At 39.2% G+C, this 27013-nt stretch overlaps 1 protein-coding gene across 1 annotated transcript in view; it reads right to left on the minus strand.

Annotated features, from left to right (window-relative positions):
* Positions 1-23635, minus strand: part of LOC307152332 (adhesion G protein-coupled receptor E3-like) — an 89545-nt gene extending 65910 nt beyond the window's left edge. The window contains exons 1-4 of the mRNA XM_079860876.1: positions 23578-23635; positions 19370-19437; positions 19189-19227; positions 2114-2170 (exon numbers count right to left, since the gene is read on the minus strand). Of these exons, the coding sequence (XP_079717002.1) occupies positions 2114-2170; positions 19189-19227; positions 19370-19388 (115 nt within the window). The 5' untranslated portion in view covers positions 19389-19437; positions 23578-23635. The remainder of the gene's footprint in view (positions 1-2113; positions 2171-19188; positions 19228-19369; positions 19438-23577) is intronic.
* Between the last annotated feature and the right edge of the window lie 3378 nt (positions 23636-27013).

A 27013-nucleotide genomic window follows, 5' to 3' on the forward strand; every position in this document is an offset into this window, starting at 1 on the left:
TATTATTGTCACCATTGTTGAGATTCACAGGCTGATTATTGATGTCTGTGTTTTAAATGAATTTATCTGAATGTCTTTTGATCAGAACAATGTTTATTACATATTTAGAATTATAAGTAAAGTACTGATAATCATAGGCTGAATAATCACTAAACTGCAGCTAACAAGTTAAACCAAACTATCTCAATAAGTTTCCTTTTTCAGATCACAGCATGATTATGTCAAAACATAACCAACACTATAAGATAGATAACATTTTACTTTGTTCATTTAACTGTTATAAATCAATAACAGCAGACAAACAACAGTAAATATTAAAGTAAACATATAATGGTCTAGAGCCCAACTAAAGCAAACACCCATCACCTTAATGGTAACTTACAATTTGTGATTTTCTTCTTCAGTGAGTCTGCTTGTTAACATCAGGTGTCTTCAATAATGCTCAATCATCACTAAATTAATCACTTAATTATCTCCTCAGCCCTAAATGCCGCTCCATCTGAAAGCAGGTGATGGTGATTTACTACTAATCAAGGAACCGGCTTTACTGACGAGATGCGCATAACAATCTCACGATATATATCGCACAGCCCTAATAGTAACACAGTTACACTTGCACGCAGAGTGAGAGACACATATGAAAACGTTTATTTAGGTAGGCTAAATGGATGATTTTTGCATATCGTTTAATTTTCTCAATCATTTTGAAATTAAACCATTAAAGAATCATTAAGTTAGCTATATGCTTAAGCAACGAGGGGACTGTTGCTAGACTTTAAAGAGACGCACACAGGTAACTCGCGCACGCATCTCTCTCTCTCTCTCTCTGTTCCTTCTCCTTCAGTTCTCTGTCTCTCTCGTTTATTAATGAATTTAAATAAATGTGATAATTCATTCAAATAAAAGCAATCCAATGGCTCTACTTTATTTAAAGCGGACGGAGTGCTAGAACTAACAAGCCGTAACTTAAGAAAATAACTGTCATTTTTACACGTCTGTTAAAAAATTACACTGTAAACATCAGTTACAGCTTTAACTTGTTTTTAACTTGGCAAATAACCAAGGTATAAGCGGGATAATCCACGGCTAGCCATGCATTAAAGAATTTTAATGCACTTCGTAGAGGCAACCACCCTCCGCTTCGCGTCGGGTGGTTCTTCGCCTCTACGTCGTGCATTAAAATCCTTTAATGCATGGCTAGCCGTGGATTATCCCTTACTTATCTCAACAGACTACTACATCTGATCATCTTTCGATTGATTGTTTCTTGCCATAATAAATGTGTTTTATAAACTCTCTGTTACAGCAGCCAGAGAGAAACTAATGTTATAAAGTCCAGGGTCAAGAGACCAACTAAAACAAATACTGATCTCCATCATGGTGACAACAAATTTTATTATTTTCAGTAAAATATCAACAACTAAATTCTCAACAAGAACTTTTGTACATGTATGAAAGAAATAATGTTAAACTGGTTTGTAAACTGCTTTCACACTTGGTAACTGTCAGTTGCAGTTCTTGTGTTTCTCTTTTTTCTGTTCTTGTTTCTCTGTCCTTCAGTGATTCTGCTTATCAGGTGTTCATCAGTGTCTCAATTCACTCACTTCTTTTCATTCACTCTGTCAAGTGGACTATATTAGTTAACTAATGTAGGGAATAGTGAATGAGGGTATAGGGTGTGATTGGGAAAACAGCCTCTGAGTGTCGATTTTGAGCGCTGTTAATTTACAGTATATTCCTGTAGGCTATTTTTGTTTTCTACGGTATATTACTGTTTTAATGGAAACTGGTATGATATTGTCAGAATTTGACCTTTTTTTACAGCAAGGGTTAACAGTGCATATTTGATATTTTTAATATAGGCCTATTTCCTGTCCAATTTTTGTGTGTTACTTTATTTCATTGGCTATATCTACAGGTTCACAGGTTATATCTACTGACAGTTATGCTTCAATAAAACCTTGTTTTTTTTTAGGTTGGTTGAAATCAGTTATAATCAGTAATCTTAAATACTTTATTTCATTTCAACATTTCAACCAGTTATTGTAGATGTTTCCACATGAAGTACATTTTCTAAGTTGAAATGACAAAACATTTTTTCAGTGTACATTACCTATTGCAGTCGTCACCGGTGAGACAGTTGAAAAGGCCAAGTACAGTCTTAAGACATCTAAAAAATAATTATAAATACAAATGAATCAACATGTTTAGGACACAATAAAATAGACAAATAAACATATATAAATAATAATAATAATAATAATAATAATAAGCTTGTACATAAAATAATAGTTCATCCAAAAATGAAAGTTCTGTCATCATGACTTTTTCTTTTACAGAATATTGTATTGTCTATCCTAAAAAATATTATTATTCTCATCCATCTTTTCCACATTATGAAACTCTCAATATATCAATATAAATTATTGCATGAATGACCAAATGATTCAGGAATTCTAGAGGTTTCAACAGAAAGAAAAAAACACTGTTGCAAAAACCACATACTGATATAAAAAGCTAAGACTACACAACTAAAAGAAACACAGATTCACTAGTCAGCTGTCAACTATAGTCTGACAGTCAACTAGTCAGACACCACTAAGTCACAGCAACAATTGCCGACTACATGCTTGTGTGCTGCAGAAGCTACTGAGCCTCTTTTATTTCTTTATTTATTATTTACTTGAATGTATTTTTATTTCATTTCTTTTTTTTTTACTTCTTTATTTAGCCCTATTTATATTTTCTTTCTTATGCTATGATGCTTGTCTGATTAAGACATTTCGTATTTTGTAGGGATGGGCGTTTCAAGCAACAATAATATTCGACGATTGCTGGGAATTATTTGATTATTATTCAGAAAACGCACCCCAGGTCCACAACCGGTAAAACGGTGTTCGCTCAAATTCCACTCAGACAAAAAATATTACAGAATTAATTTTACAGAAAATAACTGTGATTTTTTGACGATCATTTTCTTTAATTTTAAATTGTACTCAAAACACTGTAAAATTACAAATAATATCTGTAAAATAAAAATCCAGCTGTTATTTTAGGTGTTGTAACATTAATGACAAATTCCAGTAATTCACATTTTTTATACAGAAAATTGATTGTATTTTTCATATAGTATTTTTTTCTGTTTTCTTAAATTACATAAAAATGTATGTAAAATTACAAATATAATCTGTAATTAAACAGTAACAGAACAGTTAAATGATAAAATGGTCAAATGACTGTCAGCTCCCCAAAAAACATCCTAAATTAAAAAAACTGAAAAACACTGTTCACAGTAAATTCCCCGGTGTTAAATTTAACACCGCTCGGTGTTTATATAGGAACCACCAGCAGGGTGTTAAAAGTAACACTGAAGCAGTGTTAGAGTTAATTAGATAATTAAGTGATTAATTGAGCGATGATTGAGCATTGAAGACACCTGATGATAACAAGCAGAATCACTGAAGAAAAGAGAAACACAAGAACTACAACTGACTTCCAGACACAGCTTTAGATGAAATCAACTGAAGAGAAAAGAAGACATTAAATCTGTGAAGATCTCAGCAGAGGAGGATTAAACAACTCCACAAACAGCATTACCAGCTTCACTTATTACCAACTAGTTATTGAGAATTAATAGAGGTGTAGATGTTGATGTTTTATTGGAAATAATGTTTTAGTAAATTCACCATTATGGTGATCAGTGTTTGTAACGGTGGTGGCCGCCCTAACTTAAATAAATATTTTAAAGAAAAAAACCTTCGGGCGCCAGACAGGATTAAACCTGTCAAAAATTAACTTAACCCAGGATAGCAGGAAAATAACCACCTGTTACACAACAACTTATAATAATAACCCCAGGAAAAAGGTCATTTCACAAGGAATATTTATTCTTCCATATGTTCAAAATCATAATCACACAGAAAACGAAATGGACAAAAAAATAAATAAAACAAAATAAGAAATGAAGTTCTCAGCGGTCTCTGGCCTTTGAGATCCGAGCCCCGTGCCAGGAACCGACCGCGTCACGCTAATCCACGTTCGCAGATTCGTGTCCACATTCATTCACAAAAAATGTCCATAAAAAAAGAAAAGAGAGAACAAAGAAAACATTGGATAAACATCTCATAAATCTTGTGGTAAATCACCAACATTAAATCAACAGTAACAATAATTTTAACGGCAACAACAATTATAAACAAAATACTAAGCACACAGAATGTGCGAATATGAAAGCTATGCGAGTGGGTGCGTGCGTGTGTTGCAGTGTGTGTAATGGCGGCGCAGAGGTACTGACCACGTTTGCAGGTATTGAAAGCACCAATGAGTATCGCGGGTCACCAGACACCAAGATAGGTGGATAAGCGTTTTTTGCTTTGTCTTCAGGACAGCTCATGACAGTTGGTCTGGAAGTGCAATGCTTCAGTCACGCACCAGACATCATACACATGAAACAGCTGATTGACACGCAGCCGTCTTTCCACCATAAATCCTCACTCATACGGGCAACCCTCATGTGCAAACAAACGGATGACGCTTCTGATTCAGGTACGACACGCTCCCTTTAAATACAACTCCCTTCCGTCGTTAATTTACACACTCCACCCATAAACAAGCTAAAATGAAAGTGAAAGTAACCCATGTTGTGGGACAGATTCTCTTGTTTGCCACACTCTCCCCTCCTTAAAAAAAAAACAACCTGTGGTTGTTTAGAAGAGAGAAAACGCAGATTAAAAACCTAGAAAATCTTCGTCATCAGAGGATTCTTGAAATATATCCAGGAGTTTTTTCTTTTCTTGTATCTCCAATTCCTCAGCCGTTGGATAACACATTTTTATGTTACAAACGTGAGCTGTACGTACGTCTTCTCCAGTGTCTTCAAGGGCTATTTGATAGTTCAACGGACCCAGCTGCTTAATAATGCGGTAAGGACCTTTCCATTTTTGTGCTAGTTTTGCGCTAAATTTACGCTGTGCATTAGACTGTGGAAAGTTACGCAACCATACTCGATCCTTGCTTTTGAATGTTACATCTCTCCTATTCTTGTTATAGTTCCTCAGTTGTCTCATTTTGGCTTTCTTGCTGTTTTCTTTGGCTTGAGTTTGCAGATGATGAAGATGATGCACTACATCATACGAGGCGGCGTCTGGGGTTAGATTAGGCCCAGAGAGTATTTTGTCCATTGGACTTTGGAGTTTTCTACCCAGCTGGAGTTCTGCTGGGGTTAATCCAGTGGTCTCTTGAACGGCTGAATTAAGGGCGAATCTGAATTCTGGTAAGAACTGGTCCCACCTCTGATGGTTGTCGTCCACATAGGCTGCCATCATGCTCTTGAGATTTCGATTAACTCTTTCTGTCATGTTGGTTTGGGGGTGATAGGATGTAGTTAATTTGGGAGTAACACTCCAGTTCTCACATAACTCTCTGAAAACAGATGAAACAAACTGAGCGCCTCTGTCTGAGAGAACGAAGTCTGGTACGCCCCACCGTGTCAGAATGTCTTTTCTGAAGATGGATGCAACATTCTTCGCTGTGGCACTCCGAATGGGGAACAACTCAACCCATCGAGAATAATAATCAATAAAGACCAGCAGGTATTCATTTTGATTTGGGCTACGTGGCAACGGACCCATGAGGTCGACTCCCAGCATTTGGTTTGGGCGGCTTGTTGTGATTTGCTGTAGTTTTCCAGCAGGCTTCCTGTTATCACTTTTCAGAGTTTGACATTTAACACAGGTCCTCACATGCTGTTTCACCGCTGACCACATGCCTGGCCAAAATGCTACTTCCTGAAGTCGCTTATAGGTCTTGTAGATTCCTCCATGGCCACAGATGGGAGTGGAGTGATAGTACTGGAGAAGGGTGGATCTGAGACTGCTGGGAATGTAGATTCTGTAATGCAGTTGGTTATTTGTCAGGTATGTTTTGTGATACAATTTGTCCTCAATTATTTCGTACTGGTCAATCAGACTGGCACAATTATCTGCAACTGCTTGCAATAATTTTGTAACTTCGGGGTCTTTGTGCTGTTCTTCCCACAGGACAACATCTGATACAGGCAGTGCTGGATCTTTTCCGCTGGTGTACAAGTTGCATCCTGGGGTAACCGAAGATCTGGATAGAGCATCCGGAGCTACATTTAGCTTCCCTTTTCGGTACTCAATAACAAAATCGAATTTCTGCAATCGCAGAACCCAACGAATGAGGCGGCTGGTGGTTTTCGTGGAGTTCATGACCCATTGCAGCGCAGCATGGTCGGTAACAACTGTAAAAAGCTTGTGCTCCAAGTAATGTTGCCACTTTTCCAGGGCCCAGATCACTGCAAGACATTCTTTCTCCGTTGCAGTATAATTGAGTTCGGCCCCAGTTAAGGTTCGGCTTGCATAGGCTATAACCTCCTCTCTGCCTACATCCCTCCGTTGGGCTAATATGGCACCCAGGCCGATGTCACTGGCATCGGTGTATACCATGAATGGCCGCTGAAGATCGGGATGTCCCAGAATGGGAGGTGAGGTGAGGTGAGATTTTAACTGGTCGAAAGCTTGCTGACACTGAATTGACCAATGAAAGCTATGTCCCTTCTTTTTCAGTGCGTTGAGGGGTTCAGTAATCTTGGAAAAATTCGGGACGAAACGGTGATACCACCCTGCTAACCCGAGGAACCGCTGAACTTCCTTCAAGTTCGTAGGCACAGGATAGGCATGAATGGCTTCAGTCTTACATGGGTCTGCTGAAATGCCCTTGACACTTACAACATGTCCTAGGAAGGTGAGTTCTTGAAGACAGAATTTACTTTTCCTCAAGTTTATGGTGAGACCAGCAGTTTCTAGTCTATGGAGGACAGTCTGGAGGTCGTGGAAATGCTGAGTTATTGAAGACGAGTACACAATGATGTCATCGATGTACACAAAGCATATTTTTCTCCTTAGTTCTCCCAGAACTGTCTCCATGAGCCTCTGAAAAGTTGCGGGAGCATTTTTGAGACCAAACGGCATAACATTAAATTGATAGAGACCTGCAGGAGTGATGAAGGCTGTCTTGGTTTTGCTGTTGGGGTCCATGGTCACCTGCCAATATCCACTGTTTAAATCAATCGTAGAAAAAATGGCTGCCCCAGAGAGTGATTCCAGAATTTCTGTTATATTGGGAAGAGGGTAAGCGTCACTTTCTGTTACAGAATTTACTTTTCTATAATCCACACAGAATCTAAATTTGCCGTCTTTTTTGGGTACTAAGACCACCGGTGATGCCCAACCAGAGTGGGATGGTTCAACTATTCCTTGCCTCAACATCTCATCAAGTTGCTCCTCCAGGGCAAGTTGCTTGAGGGGAGACAAACGGTATGGCCGTTGTTTAATGGGGACTTGGCTGGTGGCATAGATGCTGTGTTGGAGAACCTCAGTACGTCCAGTACGGAGAGTACACACCTGTGGGCTTTCGTTCAGGATTTGGAGTAACTGTAGCTTTTCATCAAAAGGTAAATGAGCAGCGTCCACAGCATTTTTTATCAATGTCTTTTCATCAATACCGTCCGGGTGTTGAATTTGCAATGGTGATGATGGAGGGGGCACAGAAGTTAATAAGGAAAGGTTTTGTGTGGCTTCCTTAAATTGACACCTCTCTTTTTGGGGACTTACATTTGGCACACTTGGATTTCCTGGTTGAAAGGGGTACTCTTTTGAAGGATCCAGCTTGAAGGAGTATTTTTGATCAATGACATTGAGTTGCAGCCCACTGAAGAAAATAAAGTCCAACCCCAAGACTACAGCATAGGCTAGAGCTTGGGATGAAAGTACAGCAGTAGGTAAGGTAAATGCTTGGTCATGTAAATTAATGGTGGTATTCAGCCATCCTAATGGAATCTCTGCTTTTCCATTCGCCAGATAAAGAGGACCACGGCACCACGGTTGCAGCTGGTCCGGGGATGTAAGCTGCCTCATGAGATTTTCATTGATGAGTGTGTAGCTTGCACCAGTGTCCACAATGGCCTTACCTGACCAGGCATCGATACATAGGGGAACAACTAGTTGTTGAGGTATCGCTACACGTTCATTAGAGCTTGTAGATGAGGAGGAGGTTTTCTTGGTTGCTGATTGTGACTTATGAATTCTTGTTGCAGCAACAGAGTTGTTGGATGGGTGACCACCTGACTTGGGGTGATAAGGTTGTTTGCCGCTGGTGGAATACTGTGGACCAGATGTCTGAGGTGACTGGGGAGAGGTATAGTGTGGACATTTTCCTGGTGGATGCTGGCCTCTACATCTCCAACACTGAACTGGGATTTTCTCAGTAGGTTGGTTTGAGGAGGGTCTTTGTGATGTGGCTTGATGCTTAGGGCCCATTCGACCACAATCATAACGAAGCTGTTGCTCATAATCTTTTTCCAGTTGATGTCCTAATTTTACCAGCTCTTCCACAGTATTTACTCGGCTACGCAATTGGCTGGCAAGGTACGGCTTAATATTCTTAAGTATCATCTTCACAATATCACCCTCTGTAAGATCTGCCTTCCATCTTTTACAGAGAGCTCTGTAAGAAAACGCAAAGTCTCTTATAGATTCTGTTTCTCTTTGGATCCTAGTACGGACACGTTCAGCCAGTTCGTCCTCATAATCCTCAGAAAGGAAAGCAGATAGAAATGCAGTCTCAAACTCATTCCAAGTGGTTATGGTGGACCGTCTGACTTCCCACCAGTCACGTGCTGTTCCGTACAAGACAGTACGGAAGGTAGCCAGGATGTCTGCATCTGTCAGGGGATGTATAGCCAAAAAATCCTGACATTTGGTTAAGTACAATAGGGGGTCTGTATCATCTGAAGGCCTTCCAAATGTGGGGAAATTTAATTTTATATGGTCACTTTTAATCACAGATGTTAAAGGAGGGGTTGAAGAAGTTGAAGGAGTCACTGGAACAGAAGGAGATGGCTGGGATGAAGTACTGCTAGTGCTGGGATCTGATGGTGTCAATACACTTAACTTTTGTTGATCTGCACTTTTTTTGACACTTTGAAATCCTTTCTCCACTTCACTTTTCAACTCTTTGAAACCGGTGAGACATTGGTCAGTTTGGGTAACACATTGTTGGAGTTGTGAAGTTATCTTATTATGGCTTGTTTGGAAAGTGTTTTGAACAGCTTTGATGTCCTGCTGAACCTCTGCTTGGAGTTGATCAACCATGAATCGTAGTTCGGACACCAAGGTAGATTCCACCTTCTGGAGTTCTTCCGTGATCATTAACTTCATCGCTTTAGTCAGGTTATCTGCTTCAGTTTCCTCTTGTTGCTTAGTGGTAGTAAACAGGGTTAATACTTGATTTTTGTTATCCTCCACTTTTGCAGCAAGATCAGCAATCTGGCTCTGGTGATGAGAAGAGGTATCTTTCACTTCCTGGGTAAGTTCATTCACTTTTCTTTCTTGTCTTGCCATTAAGTCAAACAAGGTATCCCAGTTCCCTTGTACCCGGGCAGTGACTTCTTGTATTTCCCTTCCAGGAGTTGGTAGAATGTTGGGCAGGTCATGTTGTGCCACTGACGAAGGAGTTCCACCTTCAGAAGAGGTGCAAAGTTGCATGTTATCCACTTGTGGTGCCCAGGTGAGAGTTTGCACTGGAGTGCTCCCAGCCAGAGCAGGAGTGGACATGTGCACACGGGTTCCAGGATGAACAGGGCTGAGTGGAGTGGGGGTATGGTAGAACACAGGAGCACATGGAGGTGGTACCAGAGGCATCCACGGTCGCAGTGCAGGCGGCCATACTGGAGTTGAGATGTCTGGTGGAGGCTCAATTTCCACAAAAGTAGTTTGGGAAGGAGGGGTATGCGCCATGATTGTTGTGATTGAGTGTAAGAATGTTGAGTGTGAAAAACAATAAATATCAGTAAATGTGTGTCAGTTTGTTTGTCCCTGAAATATTTCTACTAAACAACAAAATACAACTTTTCACAACTGTTCAATCAGTATTATCTCAAAAACACTAAGTAAATCAAAAACAATAAGTATTCAAAGTAAGTCACCTTCACTTATTTCAATTATTCAAACGTTTATCAATTACTGTGACACCTTAGAGATAACACTCTAATTGTTCAATTAGCGTTCACAGGTTATACACACAAAAAAAAACAATTTGCACAAGCATAAACAATTTCAATTTCAAACAACAGACAATTTCATTGTTTCACCAATTTTCTATCAAAAAAAAAGTATATATAAAGTTTTCAAATCACAATACTGTTTTTTTTTTTTTTTTTTTCTTAAGTGTTCAATCAGGTTTCAAACCCGTTTCAATTCATGTCCCTGTTCGGGCGCCACTCTGTAACGGTGGTGGCCGCCCTAACTTAAATAAATATTTTAAAGAAAAAAACCTTCGGGCGCCAGACAGGATTAAACCTGTCAAAAATTAACTTAACCCAGGATAGCAGGAAAATAACCACCTGTTACACAACAACTTATAATAATAACCCCAGGAAAAAGGTCATTTCACAAGGAATATTTATTCTTCCATATGTTCAAAATCATAATCACACAGAAAACGAAATGGACAAAAAAATAAATAAAACAAAATAAGAAATGAAGTTCTCAGCGGTCTCTGGCCTTTGAGATCCGAGCCCCGTGCCAGGAACCGACCGCGTCACGCTAATCCACGTTCGCAGATTCGTGTCCACATTCATTCACAAAAAATGTCCATAAAAAAAGAAAAGAGAGAACAAAGAAAACATTGGATAAACATCTCATAAATCTTGTGGTAAATCACCAACATTAAATCAACAGTAACAATAATTTTAACGGCAACAACAATTATAAACAAAATACTAAGCACACAGAATGTGCGAATATGAAAGCTATGCGAGTGGGTGCGTGCGTGTGTTGCAGTGTGTGTAATGGCGGCGCAGAGGTACTGACCACGTTTGCAGGTATTGAAAGCACCAATGAGTATCGCGGGTCACCAGACACCAAGATAGGTGGATAAGCGTTTTTTGCTTTGTCTTCAGGACAGCTCATGACAGTTGGTCTGGAAGTGCAATGCTTCAGTCACGCACCAGACATCATACACATGAAACAGCTGATTGACACGCAGCCGTCTTTCCACCATAAATCCTCACTCATACGGGCAACCCTCATGTGCAAACAAACGGATGACGCTTCTGATTCAGGTACGACACGCTCCCTTTAAATACAACTCCCTTCCGTCGTTAATTTACACACTCCACCCATAAACAAGCTAAAATGAAAGTGAAAGTAACCCATGTTGTGGGACAGATTCTCTTGTTTGCCACATGTTTGCTTTAGTTGGGCAGTTTGACTCTTGGCTTTGCTATGCAAGTTTGTGGTCTTTATAACAGTGTTTACCATAACGCATAATTTGTTACAAAGTATGCCAGAAACAAAGATGATCAAGTGATGTAGTTTTAACTATCATGAATTAGAATGATTCACTAATCTCATAAACTACCAAAAATTGTTATTTGTTATTAAGAAAATAGTTTTTCACCAATGGAAATTTCTTGCCACAGAACAGACATTCTGAATTATGATTTATTTTTTGTGAACATTGTGGAGCAAATTATTTAATACACACACAGACATCAATAATTAGCATATGAATCTCAACAATGTTGACATGCTTCCTGCAGCAATGCATGCTGGGAGCCACCATATTATAAAACTAATGGCTCCCAGCATGCATTGCAGCATGAAGCGTGTCACCATTGTTGTGATTCATAAGCTGATTCTTGATGTGTGTGTGTGTGTGTGTGCGTGCGTGTGCCTTTGGTTTATTTTCTCACAATTATAACTTCTAATATTTAGAAGTTAAAATTCAGAATGTTTGATCTTTGGAAAAAAAATATTGATGGTAAAAATCTGTTAATAACAAGTTGCATCTTTTGGTCAGTTATGACATTTGTCAAACATTCTTTTTTATGATGATGATGAAAAATATATCATATCTTAGTTTATGGTTTCCCTTGCAACAAATTATGGTTCAGTGAACACTGTCACAAAGACAACATCTAACATAATAAATTTATAAATTGTCAAACCACCCAACTAGAGGAAACACTGATCACCATAATGGTGACCAAACCTTTTCATCTAAAAATGTGTTCATTCTCAAAAAGAGCTTCTGTAGATGAATGACAGAAATAAGGTCAAACTGGTTTGTAATAAGAGCGATTTCATCTAAAGCTGTGTCTGGAAGTCAGTTGTAGTTCTTTTGTTTCTCTTTTCTTCAGTGATTCTGCTTGTTATCATCAGGTGTCTTCAATGCTCAATCATCGCTCAATTAATCACTTAATTATCTAATTAACTCTAACACTGCTTCAGTGTTACTTTTAACACCCTGCTGGTGGTTCCCATATAAACACCGAGCGGTGTTAATTTAACACCGGGGATTTTACTGTGTTATTTTACAGGTATTTCCTGCATTATTATGATCATATACCTTCATTGTAAAAAAAATAGTTAAAAAAGGGTCAAATGACTGGCAGCTGCGGCTACCAAACAAAAACCATAAAATTAAAGTAAAATATGCTAATTTAAATAAAGTGTAAAAAACTTTCAAATAAATTTGATGTCACCATGATTGAGATCAGTGTCTGCTTTAGTTGGGCTCATGACCCTTGAGTTTACAACTTTAGCTTTCTCTGGCTGCTTTAAGTGTGTATTTGAAGCACATTTGTTATAGCAATAAATACAGGAGAAAATATCAGATGGTCTTGATCATTTAATGGTGATATTATAGTCATTATATGATGATCTGATTCACTAATATGTTAGTCAGATTGCTGGATATGTTAGTTGAGGTTACATAATATGTAGATGGAATTTAGCTTTATACAAAGTCCATAATTAATGTAATAATTATTCACATGACCCTTGAAATATTGTGGCATCAGTATTATAACTATTTGAAATTTAAAAAAAAAAAAATATTATACAGATAAAGTTTTGAGCTGGTTCATTTTTAATGTAGTATAGAGACATCAAGAATCAACATATGAATCTCAACAATGGTGACAACCAACAAAGCCTTTTTGTGACTATAGTAGTTCAGAGTTGATCAGATTTTTTTTTTCATTGTCACCATTGTTGTGATTCATACGCTGATTCTTGATGTTTGAGTGAGTCTATATGATCCTGTCAAAACATTTTCTGTATAATGACTTCATAAAATCTGAGTATCACAGCACTGCAGGATCTTATATAGCAATTTTATCATGCAAAATTAACAACTATTATTTAACGACTTAATCAGATATTATACTTCAGATGGTATTAATGAAGCAGGACACTAAATGATGACTATTATCACTAATAAGTGACCAACATCATCTGATCTGAGTTTCTCTTGGATTCCTACCATAACTAATATGCATCAGAAACACACAGTTTAAGCAGCCAGAGAAAATCTCATGTTAAAAATTAAAAGGTCAAGAGCCCAACTAAAGCAAACACTGATCTCCATTATGGTGACATCAAACTTTATTCTTTTCAATAAAGCTTCAACTTCTAAACCTCTGTTAATTCTCAATAAGAATGTTAGTATGAAAGAAATAAAGTCGGGATTGTATTAAGTGAAGATGCTGAGATCCTGAGAGATCTGGTAGTGTTTAATGTTCTGTTGGGGTTTAAAGTGTTTCTGTATGGTGTGTTTCGTGTGTCACCATTGTGTTGAAGAGTAGAGCCTGAGCTTCAGTCCAGGATGAGCATAAAAACACTGATGAAATGCTGCATGTTGCTTTATTTAACTGACAGTAACTGTGTAGTTGCTGATGCAGTGACGTATAGTCACAGCAAATCATGCATGTAGTTAACTGCATGGTTTTTAGTAAAAAATTGATGTGAAATAACTGTGTTTCTGTTAAAAAAGATTAATGAAGATTTCTGTAAAAGTATTTTGCACTTATTTAAATTAGGATATTTTTCATTAATTTTACAGTTTTTGTATGGCAGCCATTGCTGACAGTCATTTGACTGTTTTTTATGGAATTTTTTTACAGTGAAGGTGTTTGATCGTAATAATTCAGGAAATAGCTATAAAATAACAGTGTTTTTCTGTAAAACATTTAAGGACAATTTCTGTAAAAGTTTTTTGCACTTCATTTAAATTAGGATATTTTACTTTATTTTTACGGTTTTTGTTTGGCAGCCGTAGCTGACAGTCATTGACCGTTTTTTTAAGATTTTATCTTTTACAGTGTACTGTAGGCTCACATGTTGTAGCCATTAAAGAAAATGTATTTATTTTCATATTTATGTGTAAATAATATGTTATTTTTTTATTTCATCTATGTTGATTATATGAAAAGTGAACAGCATGAGTAATCATAAGATCGGGAGAAATAATTTTGACCACATCAAGTTTTGCTTTGTATAAAGCCTTTCTTTAAAGTGAATTTCGTTTTGTATAAATTGTATAATTTTAATCAATGTTTCATCAACCAATTGGCTGGATTTAATAAATAAGAAGCAAACAATTTAATCAGGACATGGAGGCACCGGCACGATATAAATTGCATTGCTTGTGAACTGAGCTCGTCTCATAAATGAACTGAAACTCTTGAAACGCTTGAAATGTCTACTTTTAAACAAAACAATTCAAAATGAAAAGAAACAGACAACTCTCTTATGTAATCTGTATGAAGAGTGCATTCTATAGGCACGTTCACAATACTGCGAAGGTAGCGAGTCAGCATCGTCAACATTTTTAGCCAAGACTGACACAGAAAACGATACTTGGTTACTCACGTAACCTCGGTTCTCTCTAGAAGAGGGAACGAGTATTTGCGTAAGCTAGCTTACGCTACGGGAAAAGTAATCTTTTTCTCGAGATACTGAAGCCAAAAAATTATCCTAATTTTCATTTATTGTCAACGCAGTGCAGTAGGCAGCTCAGCAGAGCTAGAGCGGGCAATACTGCACGCTCATTGGGTGCCGCGCGGCAACTGCTTAAGCCTACCAGTGAGCCCGGCGTGACGTCACGCCTAATGAGGGCGTGCGCGCCCTCGCGCGTCACAGCCCGCCAGAATGGGCGGCGTCAGAGCGTATATAAGGAGGGCTCGGAGGCTAAAACTCTGGTTTCTGTCGAATGAAGCGACATGAGCTCGTGGCGTGAGCACGGCAGGGAACGCAAATACTCGTTCCCTCTTCTAGAGAGAACCGAGGTTACGTGAGTAACCAAGTATCGTTCTCTTACGAGAGGTTCTCTCGTATTTGCGTAAGCTAGCTTACGCTATGGGAACCCCATTGTCAACGCTGTGCGCACCTTGCATCCACACAAAACTCCCGGAAGCCCGGGGAGCATAGAAGTGGAAAGAACAGGTGGCCAGCGGGGCGGGCCAACACGTGTTCATAAGCACCCATAGGGAAGAAATAGAGCGGCGCGGACGGTCTATATATTACTGACATACCCCAAAGTGCAGCTCGACCAGGAGAGCTAAATCGAGTAACTAGCACACATGAGCAGGGCATATACCCGACTAGACTGACAGAAGTTTAGCCTGCAGGGCGGGAACTTCCAGGTTATAGAACCTAACAAATGTAGAGGGGGAGGCCCAGCCCGCCGCCGTACAAATGTCATGAATGGAAATTCCACTGGACCATGCCCACGACGAGGCCATGCCTCTGGTGGAATGAGCCCGTATGCCCAAAGGGCACTGCAGGTCTTTGGACGCATAAGCTGCTGCAATAGCGTCCACTATCCATCTGGATAGCGTCTGTTTCGAGGCGGCGAGACCCTTGGTGCGCCCACCAAACGAAACAAAGAGCTGCTCAGAAAGCCTGAAGGTGGCGGAGCGTGTGACGTAACACCTTAGAGCCCTGACAGGGCAAAGGAGGCTACTGCCATCCCCACTGCCGGACGGCAGGGCTGAGAGGGAAATAACTTGAGCTCTAAACGGAGTACCCAACACTTTGGGGACATAGCCGTGCTTTGGTTTGAGAATGACTAACGAGTCATTAGGTCCAAACTCAAGACACGTCGCGCTAACTGATAGCGCATGTAAGTCGCCCACGCGTTTTACTGAAGCCAGGGCTAACAGAAAAACGGTTTTAAACGTCAGGTATTTCAACTCCGCCGAGTCCAGGGGTTCGAAGGGATAAGCTTTCAGGGCCTCTAGGACCAAAGACAGATCCCAGATGGGTACCGAAGGCGGCCGTGGAGGATTCAATCTCCTGGCCCCTCGGAGGAAGCGGGTGATGAGTTCATTTCTTCCCAATGCGCGGCCGCGCGCCGAGTCGGCGAGCGCAGCATTCGCCGCAACAGAAACCTTGAGCGTGGAGGGGGACCTGCCCGCGTCCAAGAGCTCTTGGAGGAAGTTCAAGACCTGTGGAACCCCACAAGATTGAGAATTTAGACTCCTTCCCGCGCACCATTTGTTAAACACTGACCATTTAGACGCATAGAGCCGCCTCGTCGAGGGAGCTCTGGACTGCGCGATCGTGTTAACTACCCCTTCTGACAGATCAACGAATATCCGTTGATTACCCACGCATGCAGAGACCAATGCTCTGGATGGGGATGTAGAATTGAGCCTCGGGCTTGAGAGAGAAGGTCTCTCCTCACCGGGATCGGCCACGGGGCTGTTTCTGACAGCGCCGTCAGCTCTGGGAACCAAAACTGCTTTGCCAAAGCGACGCCACAGCGTCTGGACTGTCTGGCCGTGTAGAGCCCATTCCCCGGGGGGAACATTGTCTCTGGACAGCCTGTCTGGTCCGTCGTTCAGGCGACCGGGCACGTGCGCGGCTCTTAGAGAGCGCAGCGAGCCCTGAGCCCAGATCAGAAGGCGCTCTGCCAGAGCGCGTAGAGTTCTGGATCTGATTCCGCCCTGACGGTTCACATAAGACACCACTGACATGTTGTCCGTGCGGACTAGCACATGGTGCCCGTGCAGGTAAGGGAGAAAGTGCTTCAGCGCCTTCTCGACCGCCAACATCTCCAGACAGTTTATGTGAAGGCTTTTCTCCTGGTCCGACCAGCGGCCGTAGACCGGTCTGCCCTCGTGAATCGCTCCCCAACCCATGTTGGACGCGTCTGTCGAGATCAGTTTGCGGTGTGAGATCGCTCCCAACGTAACTCCCTGTTGGTACCATTCGGCTGCCAGCCAGGGCTGCAGGGCTGAGACACAGTCTCCGCGGCTCCGTCCACGTGCGAGAGGGTAGACGAGGCTGGAGAGCGAAGTCTGGCTGAAACTGGAGCGTCCCACGACTTAGAGAGCTCTGGGTGGAGTTCGGGCAGAAAGGGCGCTGGTCTGGACGCTGGCGAGTGGCGGCGGCTGGGTAGGAAGAACCCGTCGAGCCTGTTCGGTGCGGGCACCACAGGCGGGGACCATTCGATGCCCAGGTTGTCGACGGCCATAGTGAGGAGGCGGAGAAGCTCGGCGTCCACACTGGCATGGGTCCTACCAGACTCGCGTGTAGAGGAAGAGGCGGAGCGGTGGGAGCCGGACCACCCTTCGCTGTCTGACGCCAGTAGAGAGCAGCTGTCCAGTACAGCGTCGTCTTCCGCTTCATCCCCTGAGGAGACGGCATCGCGGGCGAGAGCCGGCGGCTGCGCGTCGGGAAGCGGGGGCGGAGAGGGAGAGAGCGAGGCTCGCGGGAGGGGCTCCGGCGAAAGCCTGGCTCGCGTCTCGGGCTCCGGTGGTCTCTGTGAGCGGCGCTTCTTTTTGCGCGGCCCAGAGACTGGAGCGGGTTCAGCGTTGAACAAGGCGAGTCGAGCCCGCAGGGTCGACATCGGCAGTTCTTCGCAGTATTCGCAGCCGCCCGAAGACATGGCAACGGCTGCGTGGTCACGTCCCAGGCAGAGAGCGCAGATCACATGGCGGTCTCTGTCGCTGAGGTGAGAGCGGCACGAGCCGCAGGAATTGTGAGGCATTTTGAAACAAACGCCTCTGCTCTTTTAGTAGTGTCGCGTGAGCGAACACACACACACAAACACAAGCAGAGAAAAGGATATGTGTCGCCGGATAGCTGAGCTGGCACGGCAGGCTGAAGGCGGCGAGAATTCGTCCGGCTTCCTCAGGCGCTGTCCTACACTGGCTCGATGCTTTTTCGACGGCGGCGGCTTCTCTCGGAGAACAGCGATGCGGAGAGCTTCGCTGAAGAGACAGAAATCAGAGTTTTAGCCTCCGAGCCCTCCTTATATACGCTCTGACGCCGCCCATTCTGGCGGGCTGTGACGCGCGAGGGCGCGCACGCCCTCATTGGGCGTGACGTCACGCCGGGCTCACTGGTAGGCTTAAGCAGTTGCCGCGCGGCAGCCAATGAGCGCGCAGTATTGCCCGCTCTAGCTCTGCTGAGCTGCCTACTGCACTGCGTTGACAATAAATGAAAATTAGGATAATTTTTTGGCTTCAGTATCTCGAGAAAAAGATGACTTTTCCCGTAGCGTAAGCTAGCTTACGCAAATACGAGAGAACCTCTCGTAAGAGAACTTTAGTTTATTAATAAACAATTAAAATGTCTCCTTGCTATATTTCACACATTCATAATGATTACTTTTGCCGGTTACTTGTGGAAAGCTTTGTGCGTCCGCTAACTATCGAATATCGTGACTCATATTTTGTACCAGGCCATTTATGGTTGTTCATATTGTTCAATAAAGTTCTTGGTAAAAAAGAAAAAAAGAAAAGAAAAAAATAAGCTACTGTGCCTAATATTATTGTATACAGCACGCAAGGTTTATGCACATGCTCTAAGTCTTCTTCTCCATTTTTAGTGTATGTCTGTGGCAGAAATACAGCGCCACATACTGGTCTGGCATGTATACTACATCGTTTTGAGTCGGTTTCAGTGGTTTCGTGTGTACGCAGATATTTCTTGAGACGACCCTGTGTTTACGGAAATTTTTTTTTGAACGGGGAAAAAAACATCGGATAGGGAAAGCTCTGGCTTCGTGTGGATGTGGCCTCAGTTGTAGTTCTTTTGTTTCTCTTTTCTTCAGTGATTCTGCTTGTTATCATCAGGTTTCTTCAATAATCAAACAATCATCAATCAATTACTTAATTATCTCATTAACTCTAACACTGCTTCTGTGTTACTTTGAACACTCCGCTGGAGTTTCCCTTATGAACACTGAGCGATGGTAATTCAACACTGGGGAATTTACTGTGTGAAGTGACGTGAAGGATAAACCAGATCTGATTCACTGGTCATTACATCAGCATACAGACACAAAGCAAAAAACACTGTTTAGACTTACACATAATAGCAGAGATGAGAGGATGAGTTTTTATAAAACCTGAAATATGAAGAAAAAGTCAATAAAAACACTGAAATTGTATTGGATTGAGTCTGAGAAAACTACATTCATCATACGTTCACAGTTCATAAGGTTTTTGGGACGATGAGAGGCAACCTTTAAACACAAGAAGAATACTCACCTTTATGAAAGGAAGCCATTGTCAGTTTATTTCTGTTTATCCACAAACCAGTTCAGAGGACGAGTTTCCTTTACAGTTAGAGAATAAACAAATTAGCCATTGCATTGTTGCATGACTTATAAAAAGCCGTTTTCTCTTTGTTTCAACCACACACATGTAAAACATTCCACAGCATTTGATTTGGATCAGAGTTTAAATTGAGACTTTTATTGTCAAGCACAATGCAATAAAGGAAGAAACAACTGGATCACTTCCTCATATTTTATGAGGTGGCTATTGGCTAATTCTTACGAATGACCTACCCCTGACTCTGCCCCTAAACCTAACCCTGACTCCGCCCCTAAACCTAACCCTGACCCCGCCCCTAAACCTACCCCTCACTGGCGTTTAGACAAATCAGTCGTCAAATTAAATAATGCTCTGTTGATACAGTGATCATCACCCGACACGACAGACTGAAGAAAAAGTTTGTTTGTGTTGAGATGATATAGAGAAGTTATCTGTCCATCATTCCAATGAGGAAATATGAAACCAAGTTCACTGTTTTCCTTCCTCAAATTCAAATACAACTTTCCACACAATATGGGTAATTTCCTCAGTTCCCCCTTCTCCCTATTTTTCTCAGATCAACACGACCCGGCATGGATAATCCCAACATTCCCAACAGTGTCGTCCATCCCTCAAACTCAGATTATCGACTCGTGTCATACACATAAATTGTACATAGACGTTGTGATCAGATTCTCTGATTATTTCACAGATATCTACAGTTAAGACTTTTGTATGTTACATTTTAAATAGATATGTTGCAGAAGATGACTTAATTTCATTTTTTATTTCACAAACAAGGATATTCTTCTCAAATTAGAGTCAGTCTATTTTATATACATATATCAAATATATATATATAAAGCCAAGAGAAAATATGATCAGGTGATTTTGGGAAACTGTTGATCTGAACTGCTGATAATGCTTTTTTTTCTTCCCTCATCACTGAAATCATTCATAACTGATTGCTGTAAAATGCATTAATAATATAACACACTTTCTAAATGAAATTAAACATAGTCTGCTTGAAAGACGTAAAAACGGACGTGATTCACCAGCATAGAAATAAAGTAAGATTTGTTCTATTTATTTAAGATTTAATTAAGATTGTGTTGTACATTAAGCAAGATTGATTTGTTATTGTTTCAATGTTGATTCAATGTAAAATAAGTGATTTTATTTTAATGTCCATCTTGAAATATTCTTTATAATTGAAATAACATTATTTCAAGGTGCAAACCTGCACTGTAAAACCTGATGAATTAGTTCAACTCAAACCGTTTGAGGAAACCGATTGCCTTAAATCATTTAAGTTTGTTAACTCAAACAATTTAAGCATAAAAAAATATTTGATTTGTGTCCAAGTAACTCAATAACTTATTGTTAAGATAACTTGGGTAAATAAAGTTAATAGTACTAAGTCCATTCAATTAATATAACTCAAACCTATGAAGTACATTGTAAACCCGAATAAGTTGGCAGAACAATCAATTGCCTCAAATTGTTTTAAATTCTGAAACTTAAAGTACATTAAGTCATACAATTAATTTCTAACTTTCATTTAATCTCAATGTGAATACTTTTATTAGTATAAACTTATCTTTTCAACGCTAATCTGTTAACATACTAATTTGCTAACTAATAATAGAATGTTATACAGAAGCACTTGCTCTATGAGCACAACAATATAAAGAGATTATTTGCTCTCAAATCAATCAGCATGCACCACTTGTCACCATGATGGTAACTATTATACACCGTAAAAAAAAAATCGTAAAAAAGGGTCAAATGACTGGCAGCTGCGGCTGCCAAACAAACACCATAAAATTTAAGTAAAATATGCTAATTTAAATAAAGTGTAAAAAACTTTAAAAGAAATTTTATGTCACCATGATTGAGATCAGTGTCTGCTTTAGTTGGGCTCATGACCCTTGAGTTTATAACTTTGATTTCTCTGGCTGCTTTAACTGTGTATTTGATACACATTTATTGTAACAATAAATGCAGGAGAAAATATCACATGATTTTGGTCAGTTAATGGTGATCTGATTCACTGATTTGTCAGTCAAATCTCTGAATATATTAACTTAGATTGCATAATACGTAGATGGATTTTAGCTTTATACAAAGTCTGTAATGCCATAACTTTTCACATGACCCTTGAAATATTATGGCATCAGTATTATAGCAATCTGAAATTTAAAAAATATCAATTATACAGAAAAATTCTTGAAAAACATCAAGAATCAACATATGAATCTCAACAATGGTGACAACCAACAAAGCCTTTTTGTGACTTTATAGTAGTTCAGAGTTGATCAGATTTTTTTTTCATTGTCACCATTGTTGCGATTCATACGCTGATTCTTGATGTCTGAGTGAGTCTATATGAACCTGTCAAAACATTTTCTGTATAATGACTTCATAAAATCTGAGTATCACAGCACTGCAGGATCTTCTATAGCAGTTTTATCATGCAAAATTAACAACTATTATTTAACAACTTAATCAGATATTATACTTCAGATGGTATCAATGAAGCAGGACATTACATGATGACTATTATCACTACAAAGTGACCAACATCATCCGACCTGAAATTCTCTTGGAGTTCTGCAATAACAAATATGCATCAAAGACACACAGTCAAAGCAGCCAGAGAAAAACTTATTTAAACACTAAAAGGTCAAGAGCCCAACTAAAACAAACACTGATCTCCATCATGGTGACATCAAACTTTATTCTTTTCAATAAAGCTTCAACTTCTAAACCTCTGTTAATTCTCAATAAGAATGTTAGTATGAAAGAAATAAAGTCTGGGTTGTAATAAGTGAAGACGCTGAGATCCTGAGAGATCTGTTAGAGTTTAATGTTCTGTTGGGGTTTAAAGTGTTTCTGTATGGTGTGTTTCGTGTCACCATTGTGTTGAAGAGTAGAGCCTGAGCTTCAGTCCAGGATGAGCATAAAAACACTGATGAAATGCTGCATGTTGCTTTATTTAACTGACAGTAACTGTGTAGTTGCTGATGCAGTGACGTATAGTCACAGCAAATCATGCATGTAGTTAACTGCATGGTTTTTAGTAAAAAAAAATCAGACAATAAATGTGAAATAACTGTGTTTCTGTTAAAAAATATGAATTGAAGATTTCTGTAAAAGTATTTTGCACTTATATAAATTAGGATATTTTACATTATTTTTACGGTTTTTGTATGGCAGCTGACAGTCATTTAACTGTTTTTTTACAGTGAAGGTGTTTGATCGTAATAATTCAGCAAATAGCTATAAAATAACTGTGTTTTTCTGTAAAACATTTAAGGAAAATTTCTGTAAAAGTTTTTTGCACTTCATTTAAATAAGGATATTTTACTTTATTTTTACGGTTTTTGTTTGGCAGCCGTAGCTGACAGTCATTGACCCTTTTTTTAAGATTTTATTTTTCTTCTAAATTAGCATAACAAAACATTAATCACTACTAAATCTCACATTTAACATTAATCTTACACACATACACACACAAAAAACATTATATTACACTTAATTTTAGCATTTACTCTCCCTTTTGAGTGCCATCGGCAAAGCATGCTGGGAAATAGACATCCCAGCCGTTTCAGTTAAACTTAAGTTTGTCTAAATTAAATTAAATAATTTCATGAATCTCAAAACAATGAAACAGTTCAGTTTACTTAAAATATATCAGTTCTGTGAACTTGAAAGAAAAAGAAAGTGCTAAATACTCAAACAAGTTAATTGGACTGAACTAATTAGTTGAATTTAAGTTTGTCCTACTCAAACCAATTAATGATTTTGAGTGTTAGGTTTTACAGTGTGATGAAAAAAAAAAACAGTGTTAAATATGGATCTTGATTCAATGTTGGTCTGTTATCAGCGTTTTAAAAAAGCGCCTCATAGTCCAACACAACTCTCCATAATGGAGACCAGAATACTGTGTCGACCATGTTAAAAGCAGAGCATTAATCTAATAGCAGCAAAACTTTCACTGCATTTTAAACTTGCTTTCACTAAATTTCTCCCATAAATACTGTGAAACATGTGGTCTACAGTATCACAAACAGCTATTAATGACAAAACTGCAAAAACGTGTAGATTGATAGAAACACTAAAGCATTTAATTCTCATTTAAGTAAAGAGAGACTCACCTGATATGAGTTTCTTCACCCAACTAGACTGACTACACAGAAATATGTGTGTCAGAAGATTATATGACCGTTATCTGTTCATCCAATGAGGAAAAAATAAAAATAAATTTGTCAACCTTTCCTGCTAAAATTCAAATTAACATTCAAATTTAGACGAATGAATGAATACAATGAATACAAAGATCACATTTCTAAAAACATGGTACATTTGCTTTAAAGGAGATTAAAACATTACTATTTACTATAAAATTACTATGTTTTTTCTCTATCCTTAGACCTTTATATCATCTTAGACCTTCATATTTGCCATAATGCATATTTTCGAAGTTGTGCTCAAAAAGTGGGTTTGCAAAAACGACCACGACCAAAGTGACCAAAATCATCATCAAACTGCTCTTTGTACATTGTAAAAGTCTGTCATAGTTTGAATAAGTCCACAGAGTTTGTTTATGCAAATATGGAATGCATGAATAGTTCTATAACACATTTCTTTATAAACAAATCAATCTCTCAAATTCTGAACACATTTTAAACGTTTCCCAACCACACTAGTACAACATGCAGTTCTTTTTGTCAATGAGCCACAGCTCTGCCGAGTTTAGCTCCAACCCTGATAAACTCTCCAGCCTGTAGCTTTCTAGTGTAAGAATTGAGAAATTAGAAAATGCCGGACAGTCTGGTTGAAGAGCGACCAGACCCTGAGAGGACAAAGGACCTCTCTGGAAATTAACATTTGAACTCTCCCTTGTGCACTATTGAGACGAAAGTGTCACCTCCAAGTCATCCTTATCTACACCCCCCAACAATTACAGCTGCCAGAAAAAACCTAACATTAAAAAGTCAAGACCAAAGTGCCCAACTAAACACTGACCTCCACAATGGTGATCAAACCAAACTATTACTTTCAACATCTAAACCTCTTTGAAGAGGTTCAGTCCTGTGTCTGCTGGGAAACTCCTAAAACTGTATAAGAATGTATAGCACTTTCTAAGTGATCTTATGAACCACTGACAACTCCTAAATAACTGGTTTGTAAATAATGCAATAATTCATTTAGAAATTATAAATTGAACATTAATAAAGTATGAAAATACAATTATTAAACACATTATAGATATGCTTATAAATCAAGAATAAAGCATATATTGCTGTATTTATAAACTGCTCATTTATGTCTATTAATGCTTTATAAATGATGAATTAACTGTTTACTAATGCTTAACTAATGATTACTAGCGTGCAGTTATTATAAAGTGTGACCCAAAAATCTGTTAGCTGGTTTTCCTGTGGGGTTGAAAGGGTTAAAATGGTGAGATGTTCAAATCTGTTTTCTGTTGTGAAATTGGATGTTTTCCTCCAGTTGTACTGCTTCTGCAACATTTTGTTCTTTATTGGAGCATTTGAATACTGGTTTTCGACTTACTGTCAAACAACACAACCCTTTATTGTCTTGTAAAGGGTACACAAAAGATCTTCAGTATATTCCTGAAATTATGTAAATAGTGTTTGACGAAAGAGTGTTAAAAGCCACAGTTTTTGTATGTGAGGGCTGTGTGTTCTAGACTGAATGCAAATGACTCTTCCTTGGAGGCCGTAGTGATCAGTTTACTGTTCAGAGTCCACCCCGCAAGATTACTGCTAAAAAACACAAGGCTTGTTTAAAAGGAAAAGGGGGAGGTGTTTCTGTAATGTACACTCTTAGAAAGAATGTGTTAAAAATGACACAACCTGTGTTAAATTTTGACACATCCGTGGGTGAGCTCCAGGACTACTAGTTTTGTGTTAATTTTAACTCATTCACTGTGTAAGTCATTTTAACACACAAATTGTGTCATTTTAAAAAATAAAGCGAAAGGGCCAGATGCTAAAATATTAACCGTTTAATCAATAGTCGAGTACAGAATGCATGTGCACACAAAGTACAACACAACGTTTCAAGCTCAATGACTGGACAGACTCACTGTACTGGACATTATTCAGTTATTCACGCTTCAACCCCTGATTGATAATGCTGCTTTTGACAAAAGTTCATGAAGAGACAACAGTTAACAGAGTTTGCACTTCGAATTTAATTAAAATGAAGCAACTGACAAAATATTGTATACAAATAACTTGTATTTCCACTGGCCTGTTTGTTTGAGAACATAGCAAACACTGCATACCATTCACAGTGATGGAGAGTGTCGGCACTCAAAATGATGAGTTGAAAACAACACAACCTGTAAAAAGAGATGTTAAAAATGGCACATGTTGAGTAGATTTTAACACATTTAGTGTGTGTGCTAAGGGACAACACATGTTGTGTAGATTTTAACACATGTTGTGTAGATTTTAACACATGTAGTGTGTGTGCTCAGGGACAACACATGTTGTGTCAAATTTAACACACAACCTGTGTAGATTCTTATCGATCTCTGTGTTTATAAGGACTACACATTTTGTATTACCTTTAACACAACTAATGTGTTATTCCTCTTACACAGAAGTGTGTTGAAACCTTTTACACACTAATGTGTTATAGTTACACAACTTGTGTCAGATATGTGTCACATGTGACTGTAGTCGGTGTGTATTTGCCAGAGTTACTTCCTGTGTTTTTACAACTGAGTGTTTGGATGAACACTGAAACTTATTGTTAACTTGTGTTTATGGAGTCCAGTGACGTTTAATAAAGAGTTTGTTTGAACATTTGGATGGTTTAGACATCATGAATCTACATAGACAAGCTCTTATTGAGAATTAACAGAGGTTTAGATGTTGATGTTTCATTGAATGTTTTATTTGAAGTCACCAGAATTGTGATTAATGGCTCCTTTATTTGAGCTCTTGACCCATTACTCTTCTTTTAGTTTTTCTCTGGCTGCTTTAACTGTATTTTAATCAAATGCATTTGTTATGGTGAGAGAAAATATGATTAGATGTTTCTTAATGATGTCATAAGCAGCAAGTGCTGATCTGATCAAGTTTATGAGTATATGGATTAGGGCTCGGCGATTTAAATCGCGATATTGTTATGCGCATCTCATCAGTAAAGCCGGTTCCTTGATTAGTAGTAAATCACCATCACCTGCTTTCAGATGGAGCGGCATTTACTACAAAGAGCCGTAGTTAACTGACAAGCTGAGCCATATCACATCAATATCGCGGACGTATCGTCAGCGATATTTAATGCGATATGGCTCAGCTTGTCAGTTAACTACGGCTCTTTGTACACAGCGAAACATCCAGTGTTAAATTAACACTCCTGGGAGTGTATGAGTCCACACTCAAGAGTGTTTAAGTTAATGAGATAACTAAGTGATTAATTTAGTGATGATTGAGCATTATTGAAGACACCTGATGTTAACAAGTAGAATCGCTGAAGGAGAAAATCACAAATTGTAAGTTACCATTATTGTGATGGGTAGTTGCTTTAGTTGGGCTCTGGCCCTTCTAC

This window comes from Squalius cephalus, assembly GCF_949319135.1.
Source record: "Squalius cephalus genome assembly, chromosome: 2".
NCBI classification, from domain to species: Eukaryota; Metazoa; Chordata; class Actinopteri; order Cypriniformes; family Leuciscidae; genus Squalius; species Squalius cephalus.